Consider the following 26,491-nt stretch of genomic DNA (forward strand, 5'->3'; position numbering starts at 1 on the left):
GGGGCTTCCCCCAACCCCACAGCATCTCCTCACCCCTTCCTGTGCCCCTCTCACACTCCCGAAACTTCTCTCCCCCCACAGCCAGGAGGATTTGCTCCAAAACCCAGTCCTTCCCCGTGGCAGAGCAGCTCCTGCCAACCCAGGATTGGAGCAAGGAGTTACCTTCACACTGGGATGCTGATGAAATTCTCATCACCACTGTGCTCATCCCAGGGAGCCCAGCTCTGCGCCGAGCATCTTCAGAGCATCGCTTTCTGGCTGCCTCAGGAGGATGCACGACACCCTCTGCAAACACCGGGGACAGCCTGCACTCCATGGAGACTCTTCCCATCTTCTAGTACTCAGCAACAGGCTTAAATCCCCCAGCATGAAGTCCGAGAGCTCTTCTGCTGCTTCTGTGGTCATTAATTATGACAATCAGACCTAGGAGGGTTTTGTGTGCTTCAAGTGCTGCACGTGCAACAGCCGACCAGCATCATGCACACCCCACTGCCTCCTGGTGCCCACCCAAGCCCTGCAGGAGAAATTGCTACAGGGAAGAAAAATGGAGAAGAAATTATGTTGGCTCCCAGCCTTTTTTTTTTTATATATATTTATTTTTTACAAGGTGCATTTCAAGAATCTTCTCACCTCAAGTTATGAGGGAGGCTGCTTGGCAAGAGCTGGGCTGGATTTATCTGGAGGCTGTTTGCTGGCAGTGGGAGCAGGGAACCCGAGAGGGCACCTTCCAGGGTACCTGGGGAAGTATTTTACATCCCAAAGAGGGAAGAACCGTTAACGGGTACAAGCTCCCAGGATGGCAGCATTGGCTGGAGACCTGCAAGCAGTGACTGCTAACGCCAGCTCCGCCGCTGAGGATGCCCAGTGCCCTAGACACAACTTCGCTGTGCTTCAGAATTATCCTGCTCTGCAATATTTATCCCCTGCATGAACTTTTTAGGACAGTTTATTGACAGAGGAAAAGCGAATCAAGTATTTCAGAGCAATGCTTTGCAGTAGGAAGTACCTAGTAGTCACATCTAAGTGTTATTGGCAGCAAGTCTTTAACTCCACCGGAGACAAAACAAATTCATGTGAGAGCTTGTCAATGACCCCAGAACACCATCGTTCTCGCTAAATACAGCCTCTCATTAAAATATTGACTGTCAAGCACTTCCAGCTGCTTGGAATATAGCACACAGTGTCCCAGCTCCTTGCACACTTCAGGTCCTCCTCCCTTCCCCATCCCTGGCAGCGGTGGTTTATTCGTTTACCACCGAACGCAAGTATTTTTATCGCCTAGCAAACTTTTAAAATCCAATTGCTTTCTGCGTGAAATAAAACTCAGCGTGCACAATGTCCCTTCCTCCCCCTACAGCCATTTCTGGTGTGTGCATCAAACCCCAGCAGCGCTAGCAGGGAGTGTACCAAGCACCGCTCCACGCTGAGCACCCGCAGGGGCACCAACGCACCGGCCTCCGCCGCAGGCTGGGAAAGGGCAGCGCTTCGTGTCTTCCTGACACGGCTGAGAAGTTGCAGAATTAGGCTCTAACGAAGTATGATTATTATAATTATTCATAACTGCCATTGAGCTCTGCCTGTGATTGCTGCTCTACTTTGCTCCGCATTGAGGTAGGGGCGGCATGCGAATGTGAGCACTGGAACATTCCTGTTTGAAGAAAATGGAGAAAAAAGTCTCACTCGTGCCATATTTTCCTCCAGAAATCCCAATTACAGCACAACTGGCCCTTTTACTGATGAGTTCAGCACTGCCTAGTGCCTACCCACTGCGCAGCCCAACACGCCAAGGGAGAGCATCGGGCTCACGCCCGTGCCTGCAGCCTCCAAAGGCAGAGGAAGAGTCCCAGCGCCGAGGGGAGGAAGAGCAGGGAGGAGGAGCAGTCACCTTCATCGTGCTGCGAGGCTGCATCACCGGTGTGCACGGAGAACACCCCTAACAGGAAGCACCAGCTGATGCATGCGTTGTCTGAGCATAGCAATACATCAGAACAGTGGTCATTTATATTCTATACAAGTATTTCACAGGCATACACATATTGGGAAGAAAGTTAATTTAAAAATGTAGTCTGCAAATTTTAGATTATTGTTACAGATAAATTAGCAGTAAGGGGAAACGCTGAGCCTTCACAGCTGTCCTCCACCTGCACTCTTCCATCAACCACGCTACCTGAACAGGGCAGAAGTGCCCTGGCAGCTTGTGATTCCTCCCAGTTCCTCCCCTTTTTAGCACCATGCTGTCACAGAAGTGAGCATAACATGCAGCCCGGGGCCTCCTCAGCTGTTGAGAGGCGTGACACAAGCAGCAACAGGCACCATCAGACGGCTCTCAGCTGGGCATCCGACTTCCACCTCTGGACAAACACCTGCAGGGCGTCTGACAGCTGCCTCCAGGCTGGCGTTCCACCCATCGCACCGACACCTTATCCCCAAATCACAGGGCCAACCAGCACATCTGCTCATAAAATGCATTTTTAATAAAAAAAAAATAATCAACAATTAGACATTTACTCTGGAAAACATAAGGTGACACCAATTCACTGGTTCAACTGGAGGACTGCTCAAATGATGTGTTAGTGACCTGTCTGCATTGCTGCAGAGGAAGTGTTTTATTTCCTTAGCACAACCATTCAGCACGGGAGCAGGTAAATGCTCTGTACCAGTTATACTTCTGCAAGCACGAAACAAATAGTGATGTATGGTGGCGAGGCTCTTTTAAACAAGCTATTATCTGTGTAATTGTTTTTTGTTTTCTTTAAATGAAGATTATTAATCATAAACTCCGTAGGTCAGGCATTACAAGATGAGTGGCTCTGACAATAAGCAGTCACCGTTGCCTTTAGTAAAGCTGCTTAATTGAAGCTAATTTCACTAAGTGACCTTAATGAATAGCTGTTTCCCTTCATTATGACGGAATGAATGATTCTTCATTTAAGGCACAAGCCTTTCTATTCTCTCCCCCCCTTTATGATTTAACTTTGAAGCACAAACTCCTAAATGTCCTTTTATCCAAAGACTCAAAAGGGCTGAGTGCAACGAAAGCTAACCTAGGAGGTTCTTCTTCTATTTGCACATATAAAGGATTTTACAGTCAGCAATTGAATACAGATACTTTATCTCAGAAATTAGAACACCAAGGCCACCTAGATGTCACACTCTGGAACCACGGAGGATTTTTGAGGAATTTGCAGATGAAAGCATCTTCAGGGAAAAATGCAGCGGGGAAAATCTGTCTGTACTGGCTTCATGCCACGGGCACCTTCCCCTCTGCAGTCATGGGCTCACATATAAGTCAGTGCAACCCAAGTAACAGCCAAAGTTGTTCCCAGCTGCTTCCTCCACCCCATCCAGTCACAACAAGTAGACAGGACGTGCACCAAACCAAACCATGCACTTTAACCACCCAGTTTCTGATGGGACAGCCACCCTCCTCACCTCCACTTGATTTTAGATAAACAGGATTTAAACAGCTAGCCGCAAGCCACAGTTCTGATAATTTCATGGAGTATCAGACATGCAACACTTGAGTTTGGAGAAAAGTATCAGCAGAAAAGTATCCAAAGCCATGGGAAAGGATAATGGAAGAGGAATCAATGAAAAAAAAATAAAATTGCATCATTCTCTTCTTGCCAACAGGATCACTTTTTGAAAGATGGGTTCTTAAATCCACACACAGAGATGGAGTGGGCCAGGACTGAATCACCCACCCTCATTTCCTTATGACATTTCTCTAGCCTATGCCATAGCTAGAATTAAGTTGCTCAAAAGGGCTGCTTGGCACAAAACAAAATACCTTTGTTTTCCTAAGCAAGCCCTTACTGATGACAAAATACTTCAGAGATCCATCGGTTAAGACCATCTCTTTTTCTTTACAAAATTGCCCCCCCAATGTTTAAAGCAGTTTAAGAGTAATTCTGATGACTTCGCAAGCGTGTTAACAAAATCATTGTCTTTTTTATTTGTGGCTGTGACCACGTACAGAAACATAATAGAGGCTGTTTTCACGCAATACACTTGAAATCAGTGTTTTCATCAGGATAATTGTGAGCCTGTTCTCAATTAATGCATCATGAATTCTAACCTAAACCCACCTTCTATAAAAATAAAAAAGATCTCAACCATTAGACTTAAAATTAATTTGACAATGGCAAAGTGTAAAGAAATGACAGGATAGCTCAGAAGAGGACATTCAACAACTGAAGTAACTAAGACAGCAGAGAAAGCATGAAACAAATGGAAATTGAGTTAAGTCCAGCAGCAGCAGCTACATGCCCAAGCTCAACTGTACAAAGCATACCCTCCACGTGCCTGCTGTGAAGTGTTTCCTCAGTTCAGATTCGTTCTGTTCCTCTTTAGGGCAGTTTCTTCCACTCCTGTTAGTGCTTCTCTTTTGGCACGAGCATAATTTCCAAAATTAAGCTTATCAAAGTGTCATTCTGAATTTATCTGCAGAAATAACAACCGATAGCGACTCTCACCCCTGCTCCTGAACCAATGCAGACACATCAGAATGACAAGCAGCTAACTTCTTGACTTCAGCTCCACCTTTAATTCTGCCTTTTTGGTTTTCTTCCTTTTGCTGACAGCAAACAATTCAACATTGCTCTAGAAAATGTGAAGTTCTCTTCATGCATGGCCTACTTTTCAAGCAGAGGCAAACTCCTAGGCAACCTCCGCAGCATTACTCACTGGCATTTAATGTAGGCTGTCAAGGTAGCCACATTCCCCAGCTGAAGTAAACTCGTGGAGTTAGCAGAAAGGCAAGCAGAGCTTTCTCAGTCTGGTCAACTCACACAAGACCCAGATTCATAGTTTTCTACGCTAAAATTATTCTCCAGAAAGCTTAACCAACATACCCCACCAGGAAGCTCTTTCCCATACAGTTTAAACTGGTCACAAAAATGTGAAGAACTATACCAGCAGACTTGCAGCTTTTAAATAGGCAAACCACAGGAGGGCTTCTACTAAGTCAGCGACCTCAGTAAAAGTTATGACTTCCCCCCAGATATCCCTTACTAGTTTAGTTGTATCGGCAGAAGGTTATAAAGATCAGACTTATAAAGAACATTTTATAATTTTTTCCCTTATTTATATCAGCTTTCTAACATAGCTTGTACCAAATGAAATGATCACAACAAAAATAAGAAGGACATAACTTAATTATGAATGAGGTCTAGAGCGGTAGAAATTCTCTTTGCATACATTCATATTATATCAGAAGGAAAACCGACTGGCAAGACAAAAATATAGATATGCTTATACGATATGCATGAAAGACTAATTTACAGCAGCTTCTTTGGCACTCAGAAGTCATGAATATCAGTTTTCATTTCCTCTTAGCATTTGTTTGAAAAACTTGGATGTGATATGTCAGGATATTAGACTAGTAACAATGTAAAAGGATACAAGCAGCAAAAAAGATATTTTTAATAAACCTAAGCAAATTAATGTGTACTTTCACTTAAAGATAAAATCTCTAACATAAAACAAAACCATGATAGCACAAATACAGCAAAAGCCTTTTTTTCAAATCCCACTGAAATAAACAGTAAGCTTACAACTCAGATTAATGTGAAATTGTTCAAAGATCAAGGAAGCGAAATGAATGGGGTACAGTCTCAGGGATGGTAAATACTGATAAAAAGATTAAGAGATGGAATGATAATGGATGCCAGCATTCCTATTCTTCATACTGCTATACCAAAAATTCTGACCAAACTATTGTGTATTGCTGTGTGGATTTTTATTACCCAACAAATCAAGGAAATAAGTGAAAGGCAATCCTGTGTCATGGCCAGCTTGATTAACTGAGAACGGTTTCTTAAGATCAAAAGTTAAAAGTTACACTTAGTTAATAGTAAAATAAAAAATGAAATCCATGAAATTCTCTAAACTGCATCACAGACAGCCTTGTAAAACTTGTCAGAGCAATAATAGTTCACTTCAATGACCCAATAAATAGTTCTGAATGGCCTTCTAACATCATCCAATATTGAGTCAGACCAAGCAGAACAGAAAGAGGAAAAAAAGAGTAAAACGTCTGATTCACATACATACTGAACATGCACAAGTCCTAGTTCATTAGGATCCCTGAAAGTTGGCTTCAAAATGCTTGCTGAAGCTACACAAACTTAGAGATTTCCCTCAATTTCAAATAAAATAGTTGATATAATTCTTATGCTGCAGATGAACACCACAGAAGTTCATTAAAAGGGATCAATTTTAAAAGCAACCTCATGAGAGGCATTACCTAGCCAAAATTAAACTGCATCGCTTTAAATGCATAAGTTACTCATTACCACAAGACCTGAGAATCGTTTTCCCTCCCTGTAAGACAAAGTTGTTCCTTGTGGACTTTCAGTCCTTCTCTTGTTGATATGTACGGCGAGAACAGGTCCCACAAATAACCAGAGAGAAAAGTAACTCTGTATCTTAAAAAAAAAAAAAAGACGATCACTTACAGTATTTGAGAGAAAAATACAAATACATAGCAACAAGAGAAGTGTAATCACTGACAGCGTCCTATCATCCACGACGTATAACATATCACCTAAAATGTATACCTTCGGGTGTTCAAGATATAAATAGTATGGTTCCAATTACAGAAGAACAGGAATGGATAAGAGCATTAGAGCGCTGCTACTCACTTTTTGTGACTGCATACTGAACATCCAGTTTGACAAATTAGAATGACTTCAATAACCCCTCAGTCAATGTGTGCCTTTTTTTTTTTTTTTTTTTTTTTTTTTTTTTTACGTTATTCATTAAATCTCCTGGGAATACACAAGGGCTTTCCTGCCTGTCCTTGCGTTTCTTTGCTTGCCAAATGTTCAGGTGCCCTCTAATCCTCCCTAACACCCTATGAACTAACTCACAGTAAAAACCTGGAATGAATTTAAAATCTTTCTATGTGCCTCTAAAATAACTCTTTGCTATTTTATTGTGCATGAAGACAGCTGTGCTTCATAGGAGTAGTGTTACATGCTCTGTGAGAGTAAAAGTGACAGCAAATGTCACGGGAAATACTGCACTCCCTCACAAAGTTTAACCTCGGGTACACCTACGTAGTTATGACATGTAGCTACTGACATGGAGCTACTGACAAATACTCTGAGTCAACTTTTTTTTTTTTTTAAACTTCTTCAAAAATAAGACATTTGCATTCCGTCTGTACATAAAAAGGCTAGCAAACAGTACTTTTCTAAAAACAGGAGTGTCGAAAGACACACCTTTCTCAGTCTTCCACATCTGCTCTCAGCTGCATCTTGTCTGCTGGATGGAAACAAAGCTGCAAGAATTAAAGTCATGTAGACGGATAAAATCAAGGTGGTTTTGCATTTGCTGCCTACATTATACTACCATCTACAACAGTTCTGGATTAAAACTTAGTTGCTGTGCTATTCAGCTTGTTTTCACATTTTGCAGAATGAGATTACAGTACAGTATTCCCAAAATATATTGAACAAAACAGCTTACGTCAATCGTGTCAGGTATTTTTAGACTATGCTGTAGAATAAACACCACAAGATTATTCTTACAGTTCATATTCTGAGTCCGTTTGTACTTCTAAAAGGTATCTTTGACAATGCTTCCAACACAGATTATGATGAAGGTTTCAGTGGACTCAAAAGGACTATTTGGAATTCTGAGAGGGAAGCCATGTCTTGTGGTCCTTCATATAGCACCACCCTGAGAAAGTTACAGCAGCTATCCCAACGCCGTTCAATGCTGATAGATGCTGAGCCTACAAGCTGTTTTCAAATACCAGTACTTCACAGGATCATGTCTTTAAGATGACTAAGTAAAGCAAATTCTTGTAAACAAGAATTCGAAGACTTTCAGTTAAAGTAGTAAGGCAACATTTCCCACAGAAATACTTCTGCATATCTAATCATTGAACAAGTCAATGACGAATTCATTTTTCAGTTGTACAGACACATTCTGTAATAACACCTAATGAAAGTATTGCTCATTCAACAGAAGAACTTAAGATTCTGCAGAACTAGAACACAGGTAAAAAATAATATATGAAAAAATAATTCTGAAGTGAATAATAGAGTGAAATTAGGCAATTACACCTTCAGGAAGGTATGGCTTAGAACAGAATTGTTCAATATATAAATCTCTATTTGCTTCCATCTCTAACACAGGATTTTTAAGAGCACGCATACCACACTCGGCTGATTAAAGAAAAAAGGCTTTCAGACTTGGCATTTTTTCCTCCCATGTTTCATGTTCAGTTACACTGATGGCAGTTTAGTAGTAGCTTCCTCCATCTTAATCTCTTCAACTTGATCTTTTCACCTTCCCACATCACTTGACAGTAAGTGTGCCTGTGTTTTTCCTTACGTTGGACTAAATGTGGTGTATCTAGATCAAATGCTGCTGTACTCAGAGCCACGGGCACGAAGAGCCGCTGCTTTCCACTCCACTGTAAAGAAGGTGACTGTTCCAAAGAAGCCCACAACCACCATGATGAGGAGTTGCCACTGCAGAAGGAAGTAGTTGCTGTAGAAATATGCAACTGCAGCACAGATAGACTGAGAAAACAAAAGCAAAGTGAAAGACCGTATGTGTAGATATCCAGTCCAGCATTGCTATATAAGGATGATCAAAATGATATACGAACTGATACACATAGTTAACATGCATCCCTTGATACTCTTCTTTAGAAGATATGCGATCTTAAACTTCATTATACCGCAACATATGCCTTGATTTGATATACAACAGATTTAGTTTTTACTTGTTATTTAAATAGCATAAGCTATAGAAAGTGAACACCATATCCGAAAGCGTGTGTTGCATAGCAAGTACAGTTCTCTGGTATTTCAAAACATTTTGTCTAGAAGCGACACAGCCAAGGCTTTAGGACAAAATCCAGAAAACCTATTTTCAGCTTTACAGCATCACAAAATATTCTATATCAAAAAAGCTGGAAGTTTTGATAGGCATTGCTGCTCGCTTGCAGTATATCCTTTTTAAGGGTAAAATTTTCATTAAAGCTTGCATAAAGAATCTTTACCTTTTCTGTCTATCTCAGATTTTAGATATCACTGAGAACATATATAAGATGGAGCAGTGCACCAGAAAAAACATCACAGAAGATAAAAGCCCTAAGGCAAGCAATGATAATCTTTTAAACTGGACACATCCTGTACTCTCCTCCTGGCACTAATTTGCTATGGTGTGGCCATCTGTGAATAGTTTCAATACCTTGTGCCTCAGTTTTCCTACTGATACCTCTGATTAACGCAGATTTTAACCTGTCAGTATCAAACACGGTTAATTCCTGTGAGCAAACTGATCTATCCAGAATACACATATGAAGACTTTTCACTGAGTCTTCAGCTAGCATAAATACATCCGTTTTGGCATTATGACAACTTAAAAACAAGTAAAAAATAATTTTTCTTTTGTCTGCACACCCACCTGGTAACGCCCAATGACGTAACACAACACCTGCAAACTCTTCAACCACTAAAACTTTTTTTCCTTTTAACTCAATCCTGTAACTAAAAACTTAAGTAAATAAATTCCACACGCAAATATTTAAATAAAACTCAAGCCTGCTTAACTGTGCAAGTCTTCTGACTTTAAACAAGAGTTTCCAGTATTTCTAATCTCCTGCAAAACTTGTAATAGCAGTTTGATTACATAATCACAGCAAGCTATACACTCAAGCTACTCCTACTTGAAAACTCTTCTTGAAAACCAGGTTCACATCCTTTGTGGAAATAACATTTTCTTGAGCTCATTAAAGAAGCCAACCTGTTACTTCAATAATATTCCAACAATCATACATTCAAAAAGCTGTGTGATGTAGTACCTGAACAAACTTAAAGATGGCAAAGGCAGGAGCACTGTCTTCAGAATACAGGAATCCTAAAATGCTGAGGAGTTGGGTATTAAAGCAGCTGTCTCCCAGGCCCAACAGAAAGCTGCAGAATATGGCCACTTCTTTGCTGAAGGAAAAAGTGAACCAAATTTGAGAATCATTCATTCAAACAACTTACACAGCTACTAGCTAATGTACGAGCCTACGAACTATTTTTTGGCAGACTTACTTGGAAATGGAGAATGGAAGAAAGTTATCAAACTTTAAATTTCACTGGAAAAGAACTGGGAACATTTGGCTGGCAAAAAGAATAGTTTCATCAGATTTTAATTTCTCGAATGCCAAGACTTCTGTTAGTATTACCAACCATTGATTCTAAACTGAATTAGAATTGCTAAAAACTCATTTTGGTGCCTGGAGCCACAAAGCCCGCATGGTAGTGATCGAAAGCTAAGACACATATGGTGAAGTCACAGAAACTGTGGGAATACGAAAGAACGACCAATTCATATTGCAGAAAGATACTCCAGTTAAAAAAAAAAAAGGTGCCTGTAAAGGCACAAATGCTTGTAATTGCATCTTAGCAGCTGTGCCTGCACAAACTGACAACACTAGCTTCATGCAAACTGGCAAAGATACACCCCAAAATAAGGTTGCAATGATGAGATAAGAAAGCTCCCTATATTCTTCCCCTAACATTGAGCAGTGTAAGACAGGCAGAGCATGGCTCAAACTAGATCAAGTGGACTTCAACAAAGAGCATTCAAAGACTTTGGAAACTAGAGCTACAGTGGAAGGCTGGTGCTCTATGCTATTGTAAAACTGAGCCCAACAGTTAAACTGATTTCCTGACATCTAGCACAATAGTTGTTGGTCATACCTGTAAGAGTCATGTTCTCAAATGGCATAATTGCTGCCAAATATCCTCATGCTTTTTAAAATTCCTAAAATGAGTGCGCACTGGTAGAATATCTAACATAAATAATACCAAGAACTCCCAAAAGCCTTTCCTACAGGCTTAGTCTCTACACGGAAAAGCAGCTTCAAGGAGTTTTCTCTTAGAAGCACAGGCTGTTTATATACATCTTGAGATATACCAGCCAGAGTAAAGAGCTTACATACCTTGGAATCATATAAGCAATACCATCTGTTCCTTCCATGGGAGCAATAGGGGCATCATTTGGCATGTTTAAAAAAATTAAATAAAAGGCTATGAAATGAATAATGATGCCTAGCATCACAACGGGGTTCCTGCCAAAGCGATTATTCTTGCTTAGTAAACCAAAGATTCCTCCACCTGTAGAATTGGAAAAGATCAAATAATTAAATCAGAACTAGAGAGATAAAGAACAGAACCAAACTTAAAATACTGAAAACAGAAAAATGATGAAAACATGCTGTAACTTTCCCCACGTTAAATAAATGAAAGATATTTACAGATATGAAACCAGCCCCAAGGAGTTTGCCAGCTCTGCCAGACCAGCTTGCCAGATAACAGAACCTCTGGGTTGCTAGAGATGTCTGAGAAAACGTAGGCAGGGGTTTTATCAGATGAGTGCTGAAGACGACACTTAACCTCTTTGCAAGGTATTTTGCCAGACTACTGTTTCCTCCAGGATCACAACAGTATGAAGTAAAAAGGGACGACCTTGTGCTTAGCTTTGGTAACTGCAAAAGCACGCACCTCTCTATGTAGCCAAGCTACTTGCCAACACAAAGTGTGTTCAAATGTTGCAATACTTGAATTTAAACAAAAAAATATTAATTAACACTATCTACAATCAGTTTTACTTAAATATCAAGTCTCATTTAACACAAGCTTTTAAGAAAAATCTTGTGTATTTAATGAAAAACAGTTAAGATATCACTTAAATAATAAACGTAAAGAGAATACAATTTAAGAACAAAATATCAAAAATGCTGAAAATTACCAAATGCAGAGTTTCTCCCATCCTAAATTTTGTGTTCCTCTGCACTAACCCAAGAACACCACAAAATCTTAAGATTCATAGCCAACAGTATTTCACATCCTAGTCTGCATTCACTTTACATGGTGTGCCATATAATTCACAGTGCAATAAAGAACCATGCTGACAATTTTATTTAAGATTTTATTTGTTGTTCACGTAATCGTTGCTAGAAGCTTGAAAGACACTATTCAGCTAAATACAAAAAACATTTTGAATAACTACAACATCTTAAACCCTTTCTCCTCTAGGAAGCAATAAGTTTAGACTCACCTAAAATTTCTCCAACACCAATAAAAATACCAGAGAGACCAATAAGGCTTTTCTCTTCACCACCAAACCTATTCACAGCACCAATACATGTTCCATATACTCCAGAAAAGAATGTTAATTCCAAACCTTTGAAGAAAACCAAACAAAACTGACAGATGAGCTATTACAAAGCTTATGAAAAAACATTGTCTAAATGTTTCTCCCTAAAGTAACTTTCAAATACTTACGTTTACCTCATTAAAATATCAGAAGGAAACAGGAGGATTTTTAAGCTATGTAATTACAATAATTTCCTATGCCAGTTTATGGAAACAACATTAGAAAAAACTGCCACTGTAGTTAGCATCAGATGCACTTAGAGTCAGTACTGCTGCTGTTGACAGTCCCTATATACCCTAAATATATAGTTTGCATCTCTACTTTTCAAGAACTTCGGAGTTTCATTCAAACGGAAAGTGCCATGTGAAACAACACTTAAAATAACTGAGGAAATGGAGCAATTTCAGTTTAAGATGTTTTTTCCCTAGATTATAGTATTTGTAAGACCCCTGCATCTCCAAATCCCAATGAAGAGGTAGTATTTTTAGACTGAATTGCTTACTTTTTCCAAACACACATAATGAACTAAAACTGAGCAAGAACAACTACTATTTTTAAAAATTCTTCTTTCTTTCTATTGTCATTATTGCAAGGAAAAATAACGTAGCTGAGTCCAACAAAAGGAACCAGTATGAAAATACTAGCTTCTTAATAGAAATAAAATTAAAAGAATACGAAGTGTAATGCTTAATGAAAAAGTTATAAACTAAATCTGTTTCTCATTCACCTCTGTCTTCTGTTATTGCAAAAATACAGTACACCATTTACTGGTCCACCAGTAGCAGGATATCTAACATGGTATGTGAACCACGTAGACTCAAAGCTTTGATCGCTCTTATTAATCAGACCATATTTTGGGGGAATGTAAAAGCTTTGTTGACCTTAATCAAACTGAGTTTTCCTATAAACTGGCAATATTGACCAAGAGCCACCAGATGGCAGCAGATAGTTCTTCCAAGCTGAACTGACTTTTTCTATGTACCTTCAAGACCTATTTCAAATTAATCAGGCAAGACCAAACTCCCTTGCCTTGTTATCTTGCTTCACATTCCTATTCTATGAGGAATTCAGGTTAATTTGGGTTAACACAACACTGGAAATGCTGTGAAGTAACTTGCAACTCAGATTAGTAGCTATTAAGTCAGCTTGCACCACTATCACTACTTCCACTGGAAAGTGACTGCAAACTTTAGCAGACCTTATGGCACCATTTATAATTTATTCACATTTTAAAGTTTCTTTTCACCTACAAGAGTTATTTTTTCATAATGGTGACTCAGAGTTGAGGTTCTAAAGACGCATCTATCCTTCCTAAAACTTAATTTGAATATTTTGAACATTTTATAGTTTTTTTGTTGTTGTTTGTTTGTTTTTTGTGGAAGAAGTGCTTTAATATACAGCAAAAATAAATGCATTTTTATTCTACAGCTCATACTTTGGTCAAACAATGGCAGGTCAAGTTTAACTGAAGTTGATAAAAAGAGAGCTGTTACTGTAAATACTAAAGACAACAATAGTTGAATGGCTTAACTTTTACTTAGTCTTTGTTTTAGCCTAGGTTCTACTGGGAAATCTCCCACATCTCATTACAAGCCTAATGGAGATGATACTGAAAGCGTCCTCTGCAAAAAATTTAATTAAAATGCAATGCAGTTGGATTGAATATAAACTATAACCTACTGATAGTTCAGCTCCAAATAACATTAAAACTAGCTATGTAAATTTTGCCTAACACTCAATTTGGGTGACCCTGAAGCGTACCAAACAAAGTATCATTATATGCCCATTAGCAGACTTAGGTACATCTCTCTTCCCATACAGAAACACTTTCCAGAACTTAGAAACATCATAAGTGAGTAACTCAAAGATAACTGAAATATTCAAGTAACATTTGTGGAGATACAGAATCACAATTCCCTTTATATGGTTATTGGTTAAAATCCCAAACAAGGCCCCAACACTGCTACATCATTACACACTGCTTGCTTCATACCTGTGTAGGCTGTTGTAACACTGAGAAGCAGAATCTCCTTGGTGAAACTTAGCTTTACAGATCTCTCTATAAAGACATAATAATGGAAATTAATACAACTTCCACTAACATTACTAAGAGTATCTGCACTTTCTTTTGCTCTTTGCTTAAAGCAAAAATAAGTTAAAATTATTCAAACTGTGACTTTACTGAAATAAATAAAAAAAATAGAGTGCTAAACAGACCAACCCTGACTCGTGCTTTAAAAAATGGTTTGACCCGGAATCTTTTTTTTTTAAGAAATGTGAGAGAGGGAAATATTAAAGCAGGAGAGGCAGTTTTCAAATGATTTCAGAATTAGTAGACAGTTGGTTTTTTCCTTACACTCGTATTTTTGTACTCTCAGTTCATGGTGATCACCTCCAAAAAGAATAAATACTTTCTCCATGAAGATCTCCACGTTCTCAAAACAAACTAAAAGTCACCAACAGGCCATATCAAACTTATAACTGTGGACAGTCCAGTTCAAAAATGTTGATTTAAATGGTATCCCTTGGTGACAAAATAAAACTATATACAACTTCTCTACTAACATAACAGCATAAAGGAGAAGAAAATTTTACTTTCATGCACTAGCTTTCCCAAGCAGTGACCTGTTGTTGTTGAGCTTATCTGTGTAAGTCACTGTAAATCTTTGCTTGCAGTCAAACTTTGTTTCTATGATACAGCCATCTGGAAGGAGCACTTCTGAAGCATAAGAAGCCAACTCAATATCCCTAAAGAAAACTGAATTCCTATGAGGCTCAAAATTCAGTCCCATATCCCTATGTGAACTGTCATCGCTGGTCTGAAAACCACTGCCATTTGGCATTCCTTTTCTCCTGTAGGCCAGACCTGAAGTTCTATATTTGAAGTGGAATAACTGAATTCTTAACCTCATCTGCCTGCAAATTTTTCTTTCTCAGTGATTTGTACATTATCACACCTCAGCAGAATCATGGAGAGCTGTAAAGGATGCGTTAGTATTTTTTGAAGCAACTTATGTTAAAGAGTACTTACTAAAGGCATCCACCGCTCTTGTCAGTTTATTTTGTGCAGACCTGGGGAAGTAAATGACTTAGTCAAAATGGAAAAAGAATAGCCACATTTCATTGCCATGCTGGAAAGCAAGTGAACTCATTTTTGAAAGTGTGTGTATGTTTTTTAGGCCAGCATTATATACTGGAATATGCTAATATATTGTTAGAAGTTTGAGACTTTAAACTACTGACCACAAGTTGAATTTGTTTTATGGGCAAGTGAATGCCATTCAAAAACTAACCTGCTCAACAGACTTCCTTCTGAGCATTTTTAACAATGAGTATTTTTTCACTAGTATACTTGTTCATGATGTTCTAACACATTCATTGTGCTTTTAATTAAACAAAGATATCTAAAATGATGCCTCAGACAAAACTGGACTGAATCTGTCTGCCTACGTAAGCATTTCTAATGTATTTAGCTGTGGCATCTATACATTTAGAGAAGATGCAACAAATATGTTAGTATGCAAGAGAACTTACAAAAAGGAAGGGAATAATTTCTGCTCGTTCCATCCCTTAACCTGGGCTGATGAGGGCAAGAAAGATGATGAAAGGCAGATACATCTTTAACAATCAGTGGAGAAAACACTTGCCATAAACACTTACGAGCTGTCCCCTGGGATTTCATTAGTAGAATCTTCCTCCCCCGGAGCTTTTGTGTCCTCTTGTTTCCTAATCAGAAAGAAGAGAACTGTGCCCACAAGGCTGATAACAGTCAGCGCAATGAAGACAGTTCTGCGATCGCTCTCTGGAAAAGCAAGTAAGAGTCATAACTAGATGTGCAAAAGTAATTCAAACTAAGACAACCACCTTCACAAAACTAATACAGGGATACTTCATAACAGTGTTTAAAATGCATACCAATTTTCAAACTTACGTTGCATATGGAGCAAAAGAACCCAGTTGCTGGCAAATTCCTATCTCAGTTTTATGATGCTGATAAAATCTTGTCATATTAAAGAGTGTCCCTTACTTTTCCTCACATTCTATGGCCAAGGAGGAACCAATTAGCAATGAAAGTGCATAAATTATTAGAAGAATAAAGTATGTCTTTCAAGACTTGCATAATTTAGAGTAGAGATAAGCTATGCCAAAACCTTTCAGATTCCTAAAAAACTGTTACCAGCATCACAAATGTTAACACTGTAATATCAAACCATTAGGCTTGTAAACTACAAACGCCTTAAAACCACTGAAACCTCAACAACTAACACAGCACATAACATGTAGATGGAAGAAGGTAATTACTGCCCTCTGCACCTGCTCTGGCGCACTACTCAATTTGTTTGGCACAGGAAAACCTGCAATATCAAAGTCATTCCTATTTGCAAACATTAGTGAGGGGAAAAAATGCCAAGAAACAGCAAATAACTGTGAGAGAACTAACGTAAAAACCCGAGGACATTGCCTATGCTTATATTTACTGCACTTTAGCTTAAAGGTAAGCAGGAAGCTGTTCTATGTCAATTAAAAATAACCTGTGTATGACTATAGATCAAGAAGAAAATGTGCTTCCTCTTGAAATGTCTATAATGTTCTCATATAGGTAGTAAAAGGAAGGAGGAATTGATTTTTAAACACTGTCAAACCTTCCAAAACCTACATCTATCTTTTAATAAAGAGAAGCCTCAAGACATCAAGAGCATCTTCCATTTAAAGATGAAGGTAAATGTAACAGCAGAACTCTCTGATAATAAATCGCGCTATTTTGTGGTTAGCAAGGGCAATGAAATTTAGAAGGCACAGAACTTCAAGGCCTCCAGATTCAAAGTGTCTCCTGTACCTTCAATAGCATTCACATCTCTGTGGCAAAGATGATGGAACATGGGAGCTGACCTTTCAAAACTAACCTGTGCTGTGCTACCAAGCCCAAGTCTGTGGAGAACCTGAGAAGATTCATCTAACAGAGACATGAGGCAGACTGTTCGTCTCAACAGGGCAGTATTTTTGAAGTGTGATAATTATCATTTAGAAGTCAACATCTTATTCCTGACTGACAAATTATTCCAGCGTTTAAAAGATGAGGATATTCTGCTATAGTCATTCTGGCAGATATTTTACTTCGTAAGACTACAATAAAGAAAACTCTCACAATCATTACAGAACAGGACAATTAACCCTATTTATTAATAAATTTCCAGCAATACTTTTTGTAATTAAAATCTTACAGTTTGCTCTATTTTCACTATTGCAGCTTTCTTAGCAGATAGCCCTACCCATCTTGCCTTATTGACTTCAGCAGTTGCCAGAAAACTTTTTTCCTTTATTTCATAGGTTAATCAGTCCCCAATCTGATTTAGAAGGGTGGCCTACACTTAGAACTTACTCTGGAATGGGATAGCATTCATATTAGACAGGAGCGTTAAATGGGAGTGTTTTGGCATGCATGTGCACAGAGGAAAATCCCAAGGTAGCTGCCACAGAAAACCTCATTCTGAACTAGCATTTTGAATAACTTTGTAGGAAATATCCTAAAAGAAGTTATTCAAAGTGCGCTGCATGCAGGAAACCAACATATAAAATGCAAGGTCTGTGAGTACTGTGGAACACTGAATCAAAACATCCTCTAAAAATACAGTCTGTTTGGTATTGTACAAGTTTCTTGCCGCTTTCCAGTTATTTAATATGTTTATTCATGTTACCATACACTGAAGGACAGCTTCCCACAAACAAGTAATACCCACCTGTTATGTAAGTTTTTCCTTGCCAAGCAAAGTATATATAGAGGTTTCCAAAAAACAAGCTGCGAACAAAAAGGACAGAACAGGTGAACAGCATTTTCTGTGGTAAGATTAAGTTTATAGCATCATGGTAATATTATTCTATGCAAAAGTAGTGAAAGAATTGTGAAAGAAAAAGAAGCTAATCATTCTCCACATAAACTGCTTACTCCATACAATATTTCGAACAGTAGAGGATTTTTTTGCCATAATAGTAGGCATTCATTTTTAGGAATCAATGCACAACAAGATGGCAAAACTGAGGAAATTACCATCTAAGTTGCCTCTCTCCCTGATTTTGGATGAGTATAGCTTAGAAAGCCGACCTATCTACAGAGAGAATTTTGTAGTGCTTCCCTAGGAATCGTGTGCCTTGCCTGAAATATTGGCCCAGCAATGTTAAATTGGTTGTCAACAGTTCAAGGGAAATTCTGTTTCTACCTATAGTTTCCTGAAATACATTAGCTCAGAATGAATGGTGACTCAAAACAGCCCTAGAGCGAAGCTTCCTCATGTAAAACCATGCATTTTATTTCCTGTAAAGCACGATTAGTTGGGGTTGTAGAAATTGCTACTCTGGTAAAGTACCAAGATGTTAATTCCTGAACATGAAACTTAAGGGACACAACAAGCATACCACTGCTTCATACTGCTGTTCCATTAATGCAGCATTCTATCTCCCCAACAGCATTAGCAATGCAATTTAGCACAAGCTCAGCAGCCCAAACACTGTGATTCATTCCCCTCATTATCTCCCAATATCCAGAATTACTGTACAAGCAGTGGTAAAAGGCATCTGCCTTCAGGATACATTTGTGGACCTGCCATCTATGAATTTCTTTGATCCCTTTTTGGTTTTGCTGACACTACCCAACTTCAAACCCTCCTGTGGCAGCAAGTTCCAGAAGTTTATAATCCATTGTGGGAATAAGCACTTCAACTGCTCCAAACCTATCCTCCTCCAGTCTCACCAAGCAACTAGAGCTCCAGCATTTGGTGAGTAACAGCTTTACATTCAGCTCATCTGCCACCTTCATGTTTTGGTAACCCATGAGTAACCCTCCTCAGCCACCTCCTCTCCAAACTGACTGGCCCCAGCCTTTTTAGTCTCTCTTCAAATCTACAGCTCTATTTTCAAGCTTGCTTGTGTTATTTTTCCCTATACTTAAACTGCATTACTTTCTCCTGGGATGCATAAAACCTATCTGCACAAAATATTCAAGGGCAAGGTTTCTTAAGGCAGGAACACAGCATCCACTGCCCTTCTTGAGGCTGAGCATTTTGTTGGCTTTTATTAGTTGCTGCAACATGTTAAGCTTAACTTCAGAGAACTATCAACAAAAAATACAAGCTCTCTTTTCTGACTTCCAACTGCCAGTTCTACCTTCAGCATTTTCCCTTTGGAAACTCATCAGGGAGCAGCATGGTTCTACTGCTCCCTCAGGGCAGGAAGGCTACAAGCCAAGGGGGATAACAACCAGCAGGGAAGGCACGTTGCCAGCTAGAGCCCAACTCCACATCCCCAAACAGGGCAAGCCTAAAGACTTGACCGTAGATCAGGTCAACCAAGAGACCAGAGCATCAGACAAGCTTGTGGCGATAAGACAAGCCAGAGATCAAGTCAAAAAAACAATCCACAGGTCAGAGTCATAACCAGTAATTGCCACACAGGTCCACAGTAACAATGCAGAACTAAGATGGGAAATCAGTTTGTAGACTGTGGTCCAGATCAACAGGGTTTGAGTCAGCCACAGGTATGCCTATAGCTTAACTGGAGACCAGTCCTCCTCCAACACAGCTCCAGAAGAAATAAAGGCTCAGCACTGAGCTTAAATGGGGGCACATGGGTGGAGTGGGGAGGTGGTAGTCCCAAGTGAAGCAGTTCAGGGTTATTAGGGCTCATTGGTACACTCAGGATCCTCAAACAAATTAACACAGCCCTCCAAGATCAACAAGATTTCTGTTACATACACCAAATGCTCCCTGAACTGAAATGTGTATTTTTAGCCCATCAAAAGCAGAGACTTGCAATAGGTAGCTTTCATTTGCTGTTCTATAATGCACAATAGCAACAGTATTTTTGCTTCTAACTTTCCCTTCTGCTTCATTGACTGCAACGTGCCAGTGGAGTGGGTTTGTTTTTTGATAGTCTCCCACTTATCAAAAAAAAATATAAAGTAGAATGTACACTCAACCAAAAATATTAACAAATAAAGCTTACCTGGACTGTAAGAGTGCCCAAAATACTCCACTGTTCCTTCCAATATTGTTTTCATCAGAATTTACAGTCAAGCAATTTCCCTGTGCTGTCCATAGTACTGGCATATACAAAAGATATTGGTCAGGAAATTGAAGTGTTTCAGAGGTATTTTCAAATATAGCAAAGAATAGTGAGCAGGGTAAGAGCAATGCTTACCAGCAGCGGCAATGCCAATAAAAACAGAAGCAGTGTAGAAACTCCATGTAGAAGGTTGGATAAAAACTGCAATGTACAAGCTGGAATAGAACAGATCTGTTTATTGAATGTAGACTTAAAGTGGACAGAGTTCTCTGACAAATGGATATCTTACTTGGCTTCTTCTAAATCCTCTACTGTCACCCAAATGACCTTGGAAAATAGTTCAGGTCATGTGTGAAAAGGGTAAGCTTTTAACTCCACCAAGCATGCAGAATTTTTTCTAATGTAGCCATTAACCTGGGACCACAACCTGAACTCTACCGTCAGCGAAGTCTGAAAATGCTGAGGAAAAAATACACTCTGTTTCCAGTAGCCTGAAGGACCTTGAAGTTACTCACCTACCGACACATACACTAGCTCTGCGAGACACTTTGCTTAGCCAGTGCAATTTCATGTATGGCATAGCACTTACATGTGAAAAAATGACAGAAAGATACTTCAAAGAAAGCAGACAAAATCAAAAATAATACTTGCCTATAAAATAGGCCACTAACAACCATGGAGAGTTGAGGTCCCACTATTGCAACCACTGAAGGTGAGAAAAGGTTTGATGCCGAGAATACTCCATAAATAATGGACATGCTGCATAAATAAAAAACAGAGATGGTTAAGTACTTAAAATACAGGTTATAAATGCAGCTGGTTTAAGAAGACTGCTCAGTTAATTCCAAAGTATCAGTATACATAACTTAAGTAACTGCCTAACTTTCATATTCAAATATTCCCTTCCTTTCTCTTACTAATTACCTGCAATCATTGCACTCTGTCTAGGAATATAGGAGTGTACAGTGTGTCTAGGACTGATGAATCATGTCCCAAACTACTGCAAGCCAGCATGTCTTGTCATTTACAACACAGATTTGTCAAATTGTGCCTTACCAACAATTACTGTATTTTGTGCCCAGTACTTCTACAAGAGAATGTACCAAAACCTCTTTCATCTATTAGTGAGGTTTTCAGCTTCTGTCAAATACACCACGGAAATTGTATAGATGTATTTTGTGCTAGCTGTACTTTTAATTTAGATTAAGACTGTAAATCTTTCACAGCAGCAACCGGGTTTTCCTATATGACAGATCAATTGGTTTACAAAAGCTCCCTGATTGTGCTTGGTGAGTCTGGCTGTGCCAGTGCAATAAACAATCAGAATGGTATTTTGCAGCTTTGAACCTTGCTTCTCTTCTTGTCTTTCTGATTGCTCCTTTCATGTTTACATTGCAGTATTTCCTGCAAGTTGATCCAAGCAACCCATCCTACACAAAGGCACAGAGGTGTACAAGGACAAACAACCAAGGCCTTAGCAAGTTTTAAACTTCATTCTTCATCTCCTAAGATAAAAAGCTGAGAATGCGATGACTGCGTGTTGTTTTTTCCCTAAAAAGACAATACACAAAACAGGCACATACCTCAATTAGAAATTAATAATTCAGAGTAAAACTAGACTGAGTGTGTGAAGGCCACATTTTGAACTGCTTTAAGTCAGCAGAACACTAGAATCTCTTGAGATTATATCTCTACCAGATGTAATTATGACTAGCTTCACCCTGCAAGGAGCAAAGTAGTAAGATCTGTGTAAATTACCTTGTGTAGCCACTGCCATGAAAATCTGTGCTGTTTAAATTTGTTATAACAGTTTGCTGTGAGGAGAAATCAAATGAAATAATGTTAGAATATTTCTTGTAATTTGAAAACATTTGCATTGGTTTGAAGCCAGTATTAAATGTTAGAAATTATCATTAACAGACCCTGCAAAGTACTTAATTTAAAGTGTTAATTACAACTCACAACACCTCCACACTGCAGATGAAGGAGATATTTGGCAGGGAAACATCTATGTTTGAAGCAGTAATAAGTATTTTAGGATTATACTATGATTTCACCAGAGATCTTCAAGTATTTTACAAAACTTTTGTTTCACAAAACACCTCTCTTAGGTAACTATGCATGACTATCTTCATGTAAAAAGTGGGGGGAAAAAAGGCTGAAGCTGTACTCTTAATTTAGCCTGACTCTTGGACTTCAGCTAAGAGTTTCCATTTTTTCTGTCTTCCTGTCAACACCCTGTTCCTTTTTTTTTCCCCTGAATCAGCTTTAGTGATCATGAGACCATGTAATGAGCTGGATTCTGTGGCAGATCTGATTGAAAGTCACTTTTAATGACTTTAATGACAATACAGTACATGATTGCATGATTACTAGGTCCAATTCAGTGAGATGCTGTAAATTCATTGCATAACAGAACTTCTATGATCACTGTGCTGTACTTATGTACTGATATATGGTATCATGCTGTGCCATGATTTTAACAAGAACTGTTGTAAGTAATTATTTCTGTAATGCAAGGAAGGGCATTTATACGTCTGAACCCAGAACAGATTCTTACACGCAAGAAAAGAGAAGCTCTAAGGCCTGTAAGCTCAAGAAGTACGTTGAAATCTAACAGCCTGTCAAGCATAAAACCATATTGAAAGCAACATCAATAACTAAGACAGAGGATCTGGTCTATCAGATTCTAAACATTTAATCACTAAGAGTGAAAAGTGCTTGTATTAGTAAATGTGGATTATGTTATTCCCAATTTTGCTTCAGCATGCAAAGATACACAAGATATACTAGCAGTAAATTTCTTATTCAGATGGAACGTGACTTGGCAGATCTAGCAATTGTGGAAGTCTATTTGTCAGATGTTATCCTCATACCCCTCAATGTCTAAAGACACTCTAGGAGAAACTACAGACATATTAAAAAGGGGTTAATAATAACATCTTAGTCAAATATTTTGAAAGGGACTGTGTAGGAAAATCAGAAATATGAAAGATACAACTGTTAAATATTGCAAGTGTCAAAGCAGACATTGAAGTTCTAACATTTGACATGATTAATTCATTTTCTAAGCAATCAGGCACAGTTGCAAGAAATAAACCGCTTAAACATCCAGTTGACCAATTTAATCTAGTTAATGCTAAACCAAAAAAAGGAGAAAAAATGTCAAGATATATTGCATATTAAAAAATCCCACGGTAAAGCAAAAGACAATAAAACTGTGATACAAATGTGGCACGTTTTGAAATTCACACCTACCGCAATATTTCCACATGTTTGAAAAGCCGTAAATATAAACATAAATGAGACTCCCAAAATAAGTATGTTGAAAAGTTTTTTTGATTCAGGAGACATTTTGTGTTTTCTTGCCAAGTCCTCAGCTTCAGTCTGGAAAAACTCTATTTCCCTTTAAATAACACCTGTTTTCCCTTTAGTTTCCACTAGAAGTCCTGTTAAAAAAAAAAAAAAAAGAATTAAAAAAAAAAAAGAACGCTTCAAACATAATGATTACTTATTGCTTCTTGATAGCTGTAACAAGAAATCTGTCGAGTACCTTAAATGATGTACTGCAAAGTCAGTAACTTAGAAAATAAACAAACAAAAAATAAGGTTCGAAAGGTAAAGCTCAAGATTCTCCCTACCTTTTCCCATGAAGTTAACAGAGCAGACTGCAGTTACTTCTTCGTGACATCTCTTTCCACCAAACGAAGCTGTTTTCCAAATATCAAGCTAGTTAATCAACGCAGTTTCTTGCCATTGTTCTGGATCAGAATTCCAGTCAAAAGCTATTAAATCACCTGACAAAGGAAAGATGAGACATTTGTACATACAAGTCATTTCCATGTATGTTGGACAGGAAATCGGGAACATTTCACAATACGGATCAGCTGACCCTGCCCAGAAAGCCCTTGTGCACTATGGGAAATGCAGTTTTATGAAAGTACACTTTTTTCTTTTTTTTTTGTTTCCTCTACTTGAAAGGGTGGAAATCTCCTAAGTGACTCCAAAGGGCAAAAGATTCCCATTTCAGAGAAACCAAATGTTAAGTGCTTCAGTGCTACCAATACACATGCTCTGCTCATTGCTTCTGCCTTTCATTATCTTTGTGATTCAGGAGAGGAAACAGTCTTTTTAACATTTCACTGCTTTGTCTCAAGCAACTACATTCATTTTTAGCGACAATATACGCTTAATATTCTGCTTTTTTATGGTATTTTTCACTAATAAATTGAAGATCAATTGATCTTTTAGTTTTGAAGATGTCTGGTAAAATATCAGCAAAATTAAAACAGGGAATCACACACCCTGCATGGACCGAATTGTTGCTTTTTACTGTTAGTATCTTGTGTATGTTCTGTTGGAACCCCAAGTCATGATCAGAGCATTCAGCTAAATGAGCCCCACTTAACTGCCAGCCAGAGAAAGGGATAGAAATCCAGAATTGAATTAAATGGCAAATCACAAAATTTTACACCTGCTATCTATGGTAAAGGACTAAAACAAAATCCATACCTCAGCTATCATGTTTAATATTATTTTTTTTAATTCGTGAGTTGTATTTTCTAAAAATGTAAATTTTACCTTTTAAACAGCTTTTACTTGAAGAAGGTCAATGGAACTATGCAGACGCCGCTTTACAAAGATGAAATGAGAATATCAAGGTTCTGTTTTTAATTCAAGTGAAACTACCTTATTTTCCTATATTAAATATTTACAGTTCGGTTGGATTTTTAAGATCCAATTTTTATGGTTAATTTAGGCTGTCATTAAAAAAATAAATCCCATGTTTCCAATGCCTCTAGCCACTGTGTCCCCCTCACACTGCCTTCTTCCCCTTGTGCTAGCATAAGCATTCACCCAGCTGTACGGAAAATTGTGCTGGTGTGCTGGACCAATTATTTTGGCAACAGCAGGTTATATCGATTTGAAGTTATTGTGAAACTCATTTCAAATCAATATAAGGGGAAAAGGAACAGAGGAAGCTCCTTCTGTCATTTTAAGGAAATCATTGGAAAGATAAGATTTTGAACGATTCCAGCAGATGAATCAGAAAATTTTTGAATCAAAAGTATCTGAGCAGGAAAAGAACAATATAACCTGAAGCAATAAAGTATGTTAAGAAAGCTGGGTTATTTGATTTAAGTCCTTTGTAGCAAGAAACAAATCATTGCTTCTGGGTTTGTATCCATGTAATTTTATTTTGTACTTCAGTGTAAACAAGAAAAAGTTTATTGAACACAATTACTGTAAGAGTAAGGATTTTAATACTAAATCTGAAATTGCTTTCTCATTTTTTTCTTTATTCATACCAATACTGTGCCTTTATTTCTATTAATAAGGGATTTCAGAACAGATGAGTAGAAAAACTCAGTGTTGTTTTAAGAACTAAATATTGTAGTTTATGTTTGGGGCTTTTATTGAGTGCCTAAAGTGACATAGGGAGTGAAAACTTGGAGGGCTTTCAGTGACTTCCCTAGCAAAATCCAGGGAACCTGCTTGCCCTCCTTCTACAAGGACAGCTCTCTCTCGTTCCACTTCCACCACACACGTTGCCCAGGCACAAACTTTCGAAGAGTGCCCGATGGCAGCAGCAGCTTAAACCTTCAGTATTTCTCAGCTTTGATTCCTCCAAGGCTCAACACGCCGGGTGCAAACCGCCGTAGCGCCAGGAGTGTCCGAGAGGTGCCTGAGGCGTGCCCGAGGGGCGTCCGCTCCCCTCCACCAGCACCCCTCTTCGTGCCCCCACCACAGCGCGGCCAGGAGCCCGGGCGAACTGGGGCGGCTTTAGGGGAGCCCCCTGAAAGGAAGGGGGGCTGGAGGGCAGGACGAGACGACACGGAGCAGCGGGCACCCCGCCGGGCCCAGCCACAACCCCGCACGCTACCTCCCCCCTCGCCTCCCCTCAGCGGCCGCCATTTTAAACCGTCACCTCCCCCCCGCCCGCGCGGGGGGCGCTTCCCTGCGTTAAGTTATTTTTATTTTTTTTTTTCCCACACGGTAGGGGTTGCCCATCTTTCCCTCCCCCCTGGAATAGCCAACCCTCGGCTTATTTCCGATTTTGGGCCGTTTTCAGCACAAATCGTTCAAATTTTCCCCGCCTCCTCCCATTCTTTCCGGGTCACGCCACAGCAGCCTTCAACGGTCGCTTTAAAACGGTGGCGAACCGGTCACTTAAACACCCATTCTCCACGCTCCGCCTCAGGGAAGCGCGGCCGGTAAAAGAGAGAGGAAAAAAAATAGATTAAAAAAAGTGTCTAGGAGA

At 39.0% G+C, this 26,491-nt stretch overlaps 1 protein-coding gene across 2 annotated transcripts; it reads right to left on the reverse strand.

The window, feature by feature from the left end:
- Positions 1-3,931: 3,931 nt before the first annotated feature.
- On the reverse strand, positions 3,932-26,400 carry MFSD11 (major facilitator superfamily domain containing 11). Of its 2 annotated transcripts, XM_040530890.1 has the most exons (15): positions 26,269-26,400; positions 23,871-24,026; positions 23,488-23,678; positions 21,988-22,043; positions 20,881-20,988; positions 20,365-20,444; positions 20,170-20,266; positions 17,913-17,971; positions 15,835-15,976; positions 15,206-15,246; positions 14,168-14,233; positions 12,076-12,201; positions 10,958-11,132; positions 9,827-9,962; positions 3,932-8,537 (listed from the first exon to the last, which is right to left on the reverse strand). In XM_040530890.1, the coding sequence occupies exons 3-15, from the start codon at positions 23,581-23,583 to the stop codon at positions 8,373-8,375; spliced, it is 1,347 nt and encodes a 448-aa protein (XP_040386824.1). In that variant the 5' UTR covers positions 23,584-23,678; positions 23,871-24,026; positions 26,269-26,400; the 3' UTR covers positions 3,932-8,372. The 2 variants fall into 2 exon arrangements, with proteins under 2 accessions (XP_040386824.1, XP_040386823.1); XM_040530889.1 differs by lacking the exon at positions 26,269-26,400 and having other exon boundaries at positions 23,871-24,119.
- Between the last annotated feature and the right edge of the window lie 91 nt (positions 26,401-26,491).

The sequence above is a fragment of the Cygnus olor genome, chromosome 18 (assembly GCF_009769625.2).
Source record: "Cygnus olor isolate bCygOlo1 chromosome 18, bCygOlo1.pri.v2, whole genome shotgun sequence".
NCBI classification, from domain to species: domain Eukaryota; kingdom Metazoa; phylum Chordata; class Aves; order Anseriformes; family Anatidae; genus Cygnus; species Cygnus olor.

Coding starts and splice junctions, on each gene's coding strand:
- MFSD11 (XM_040530890.1), bottom strand. CDS start 23,583: ATGTCTCCTGAATCAAAAAAACTTTTCAACATACTTATTTTGGGAGTC. Junction 20,989..21,987: donor CATGGCAGTGGCTACACAAG/GTAATTTACACA, acceptor TTATTTATGCAG/CATGTCCATTATTTATGGAG. Junction 12,202..14,167: donor TGTTACAACAGCCTACACAG/GTATGAAGCAAG, acceptor TTTTCTTCAAAG/GTTTGGAATTAACATTCTTT.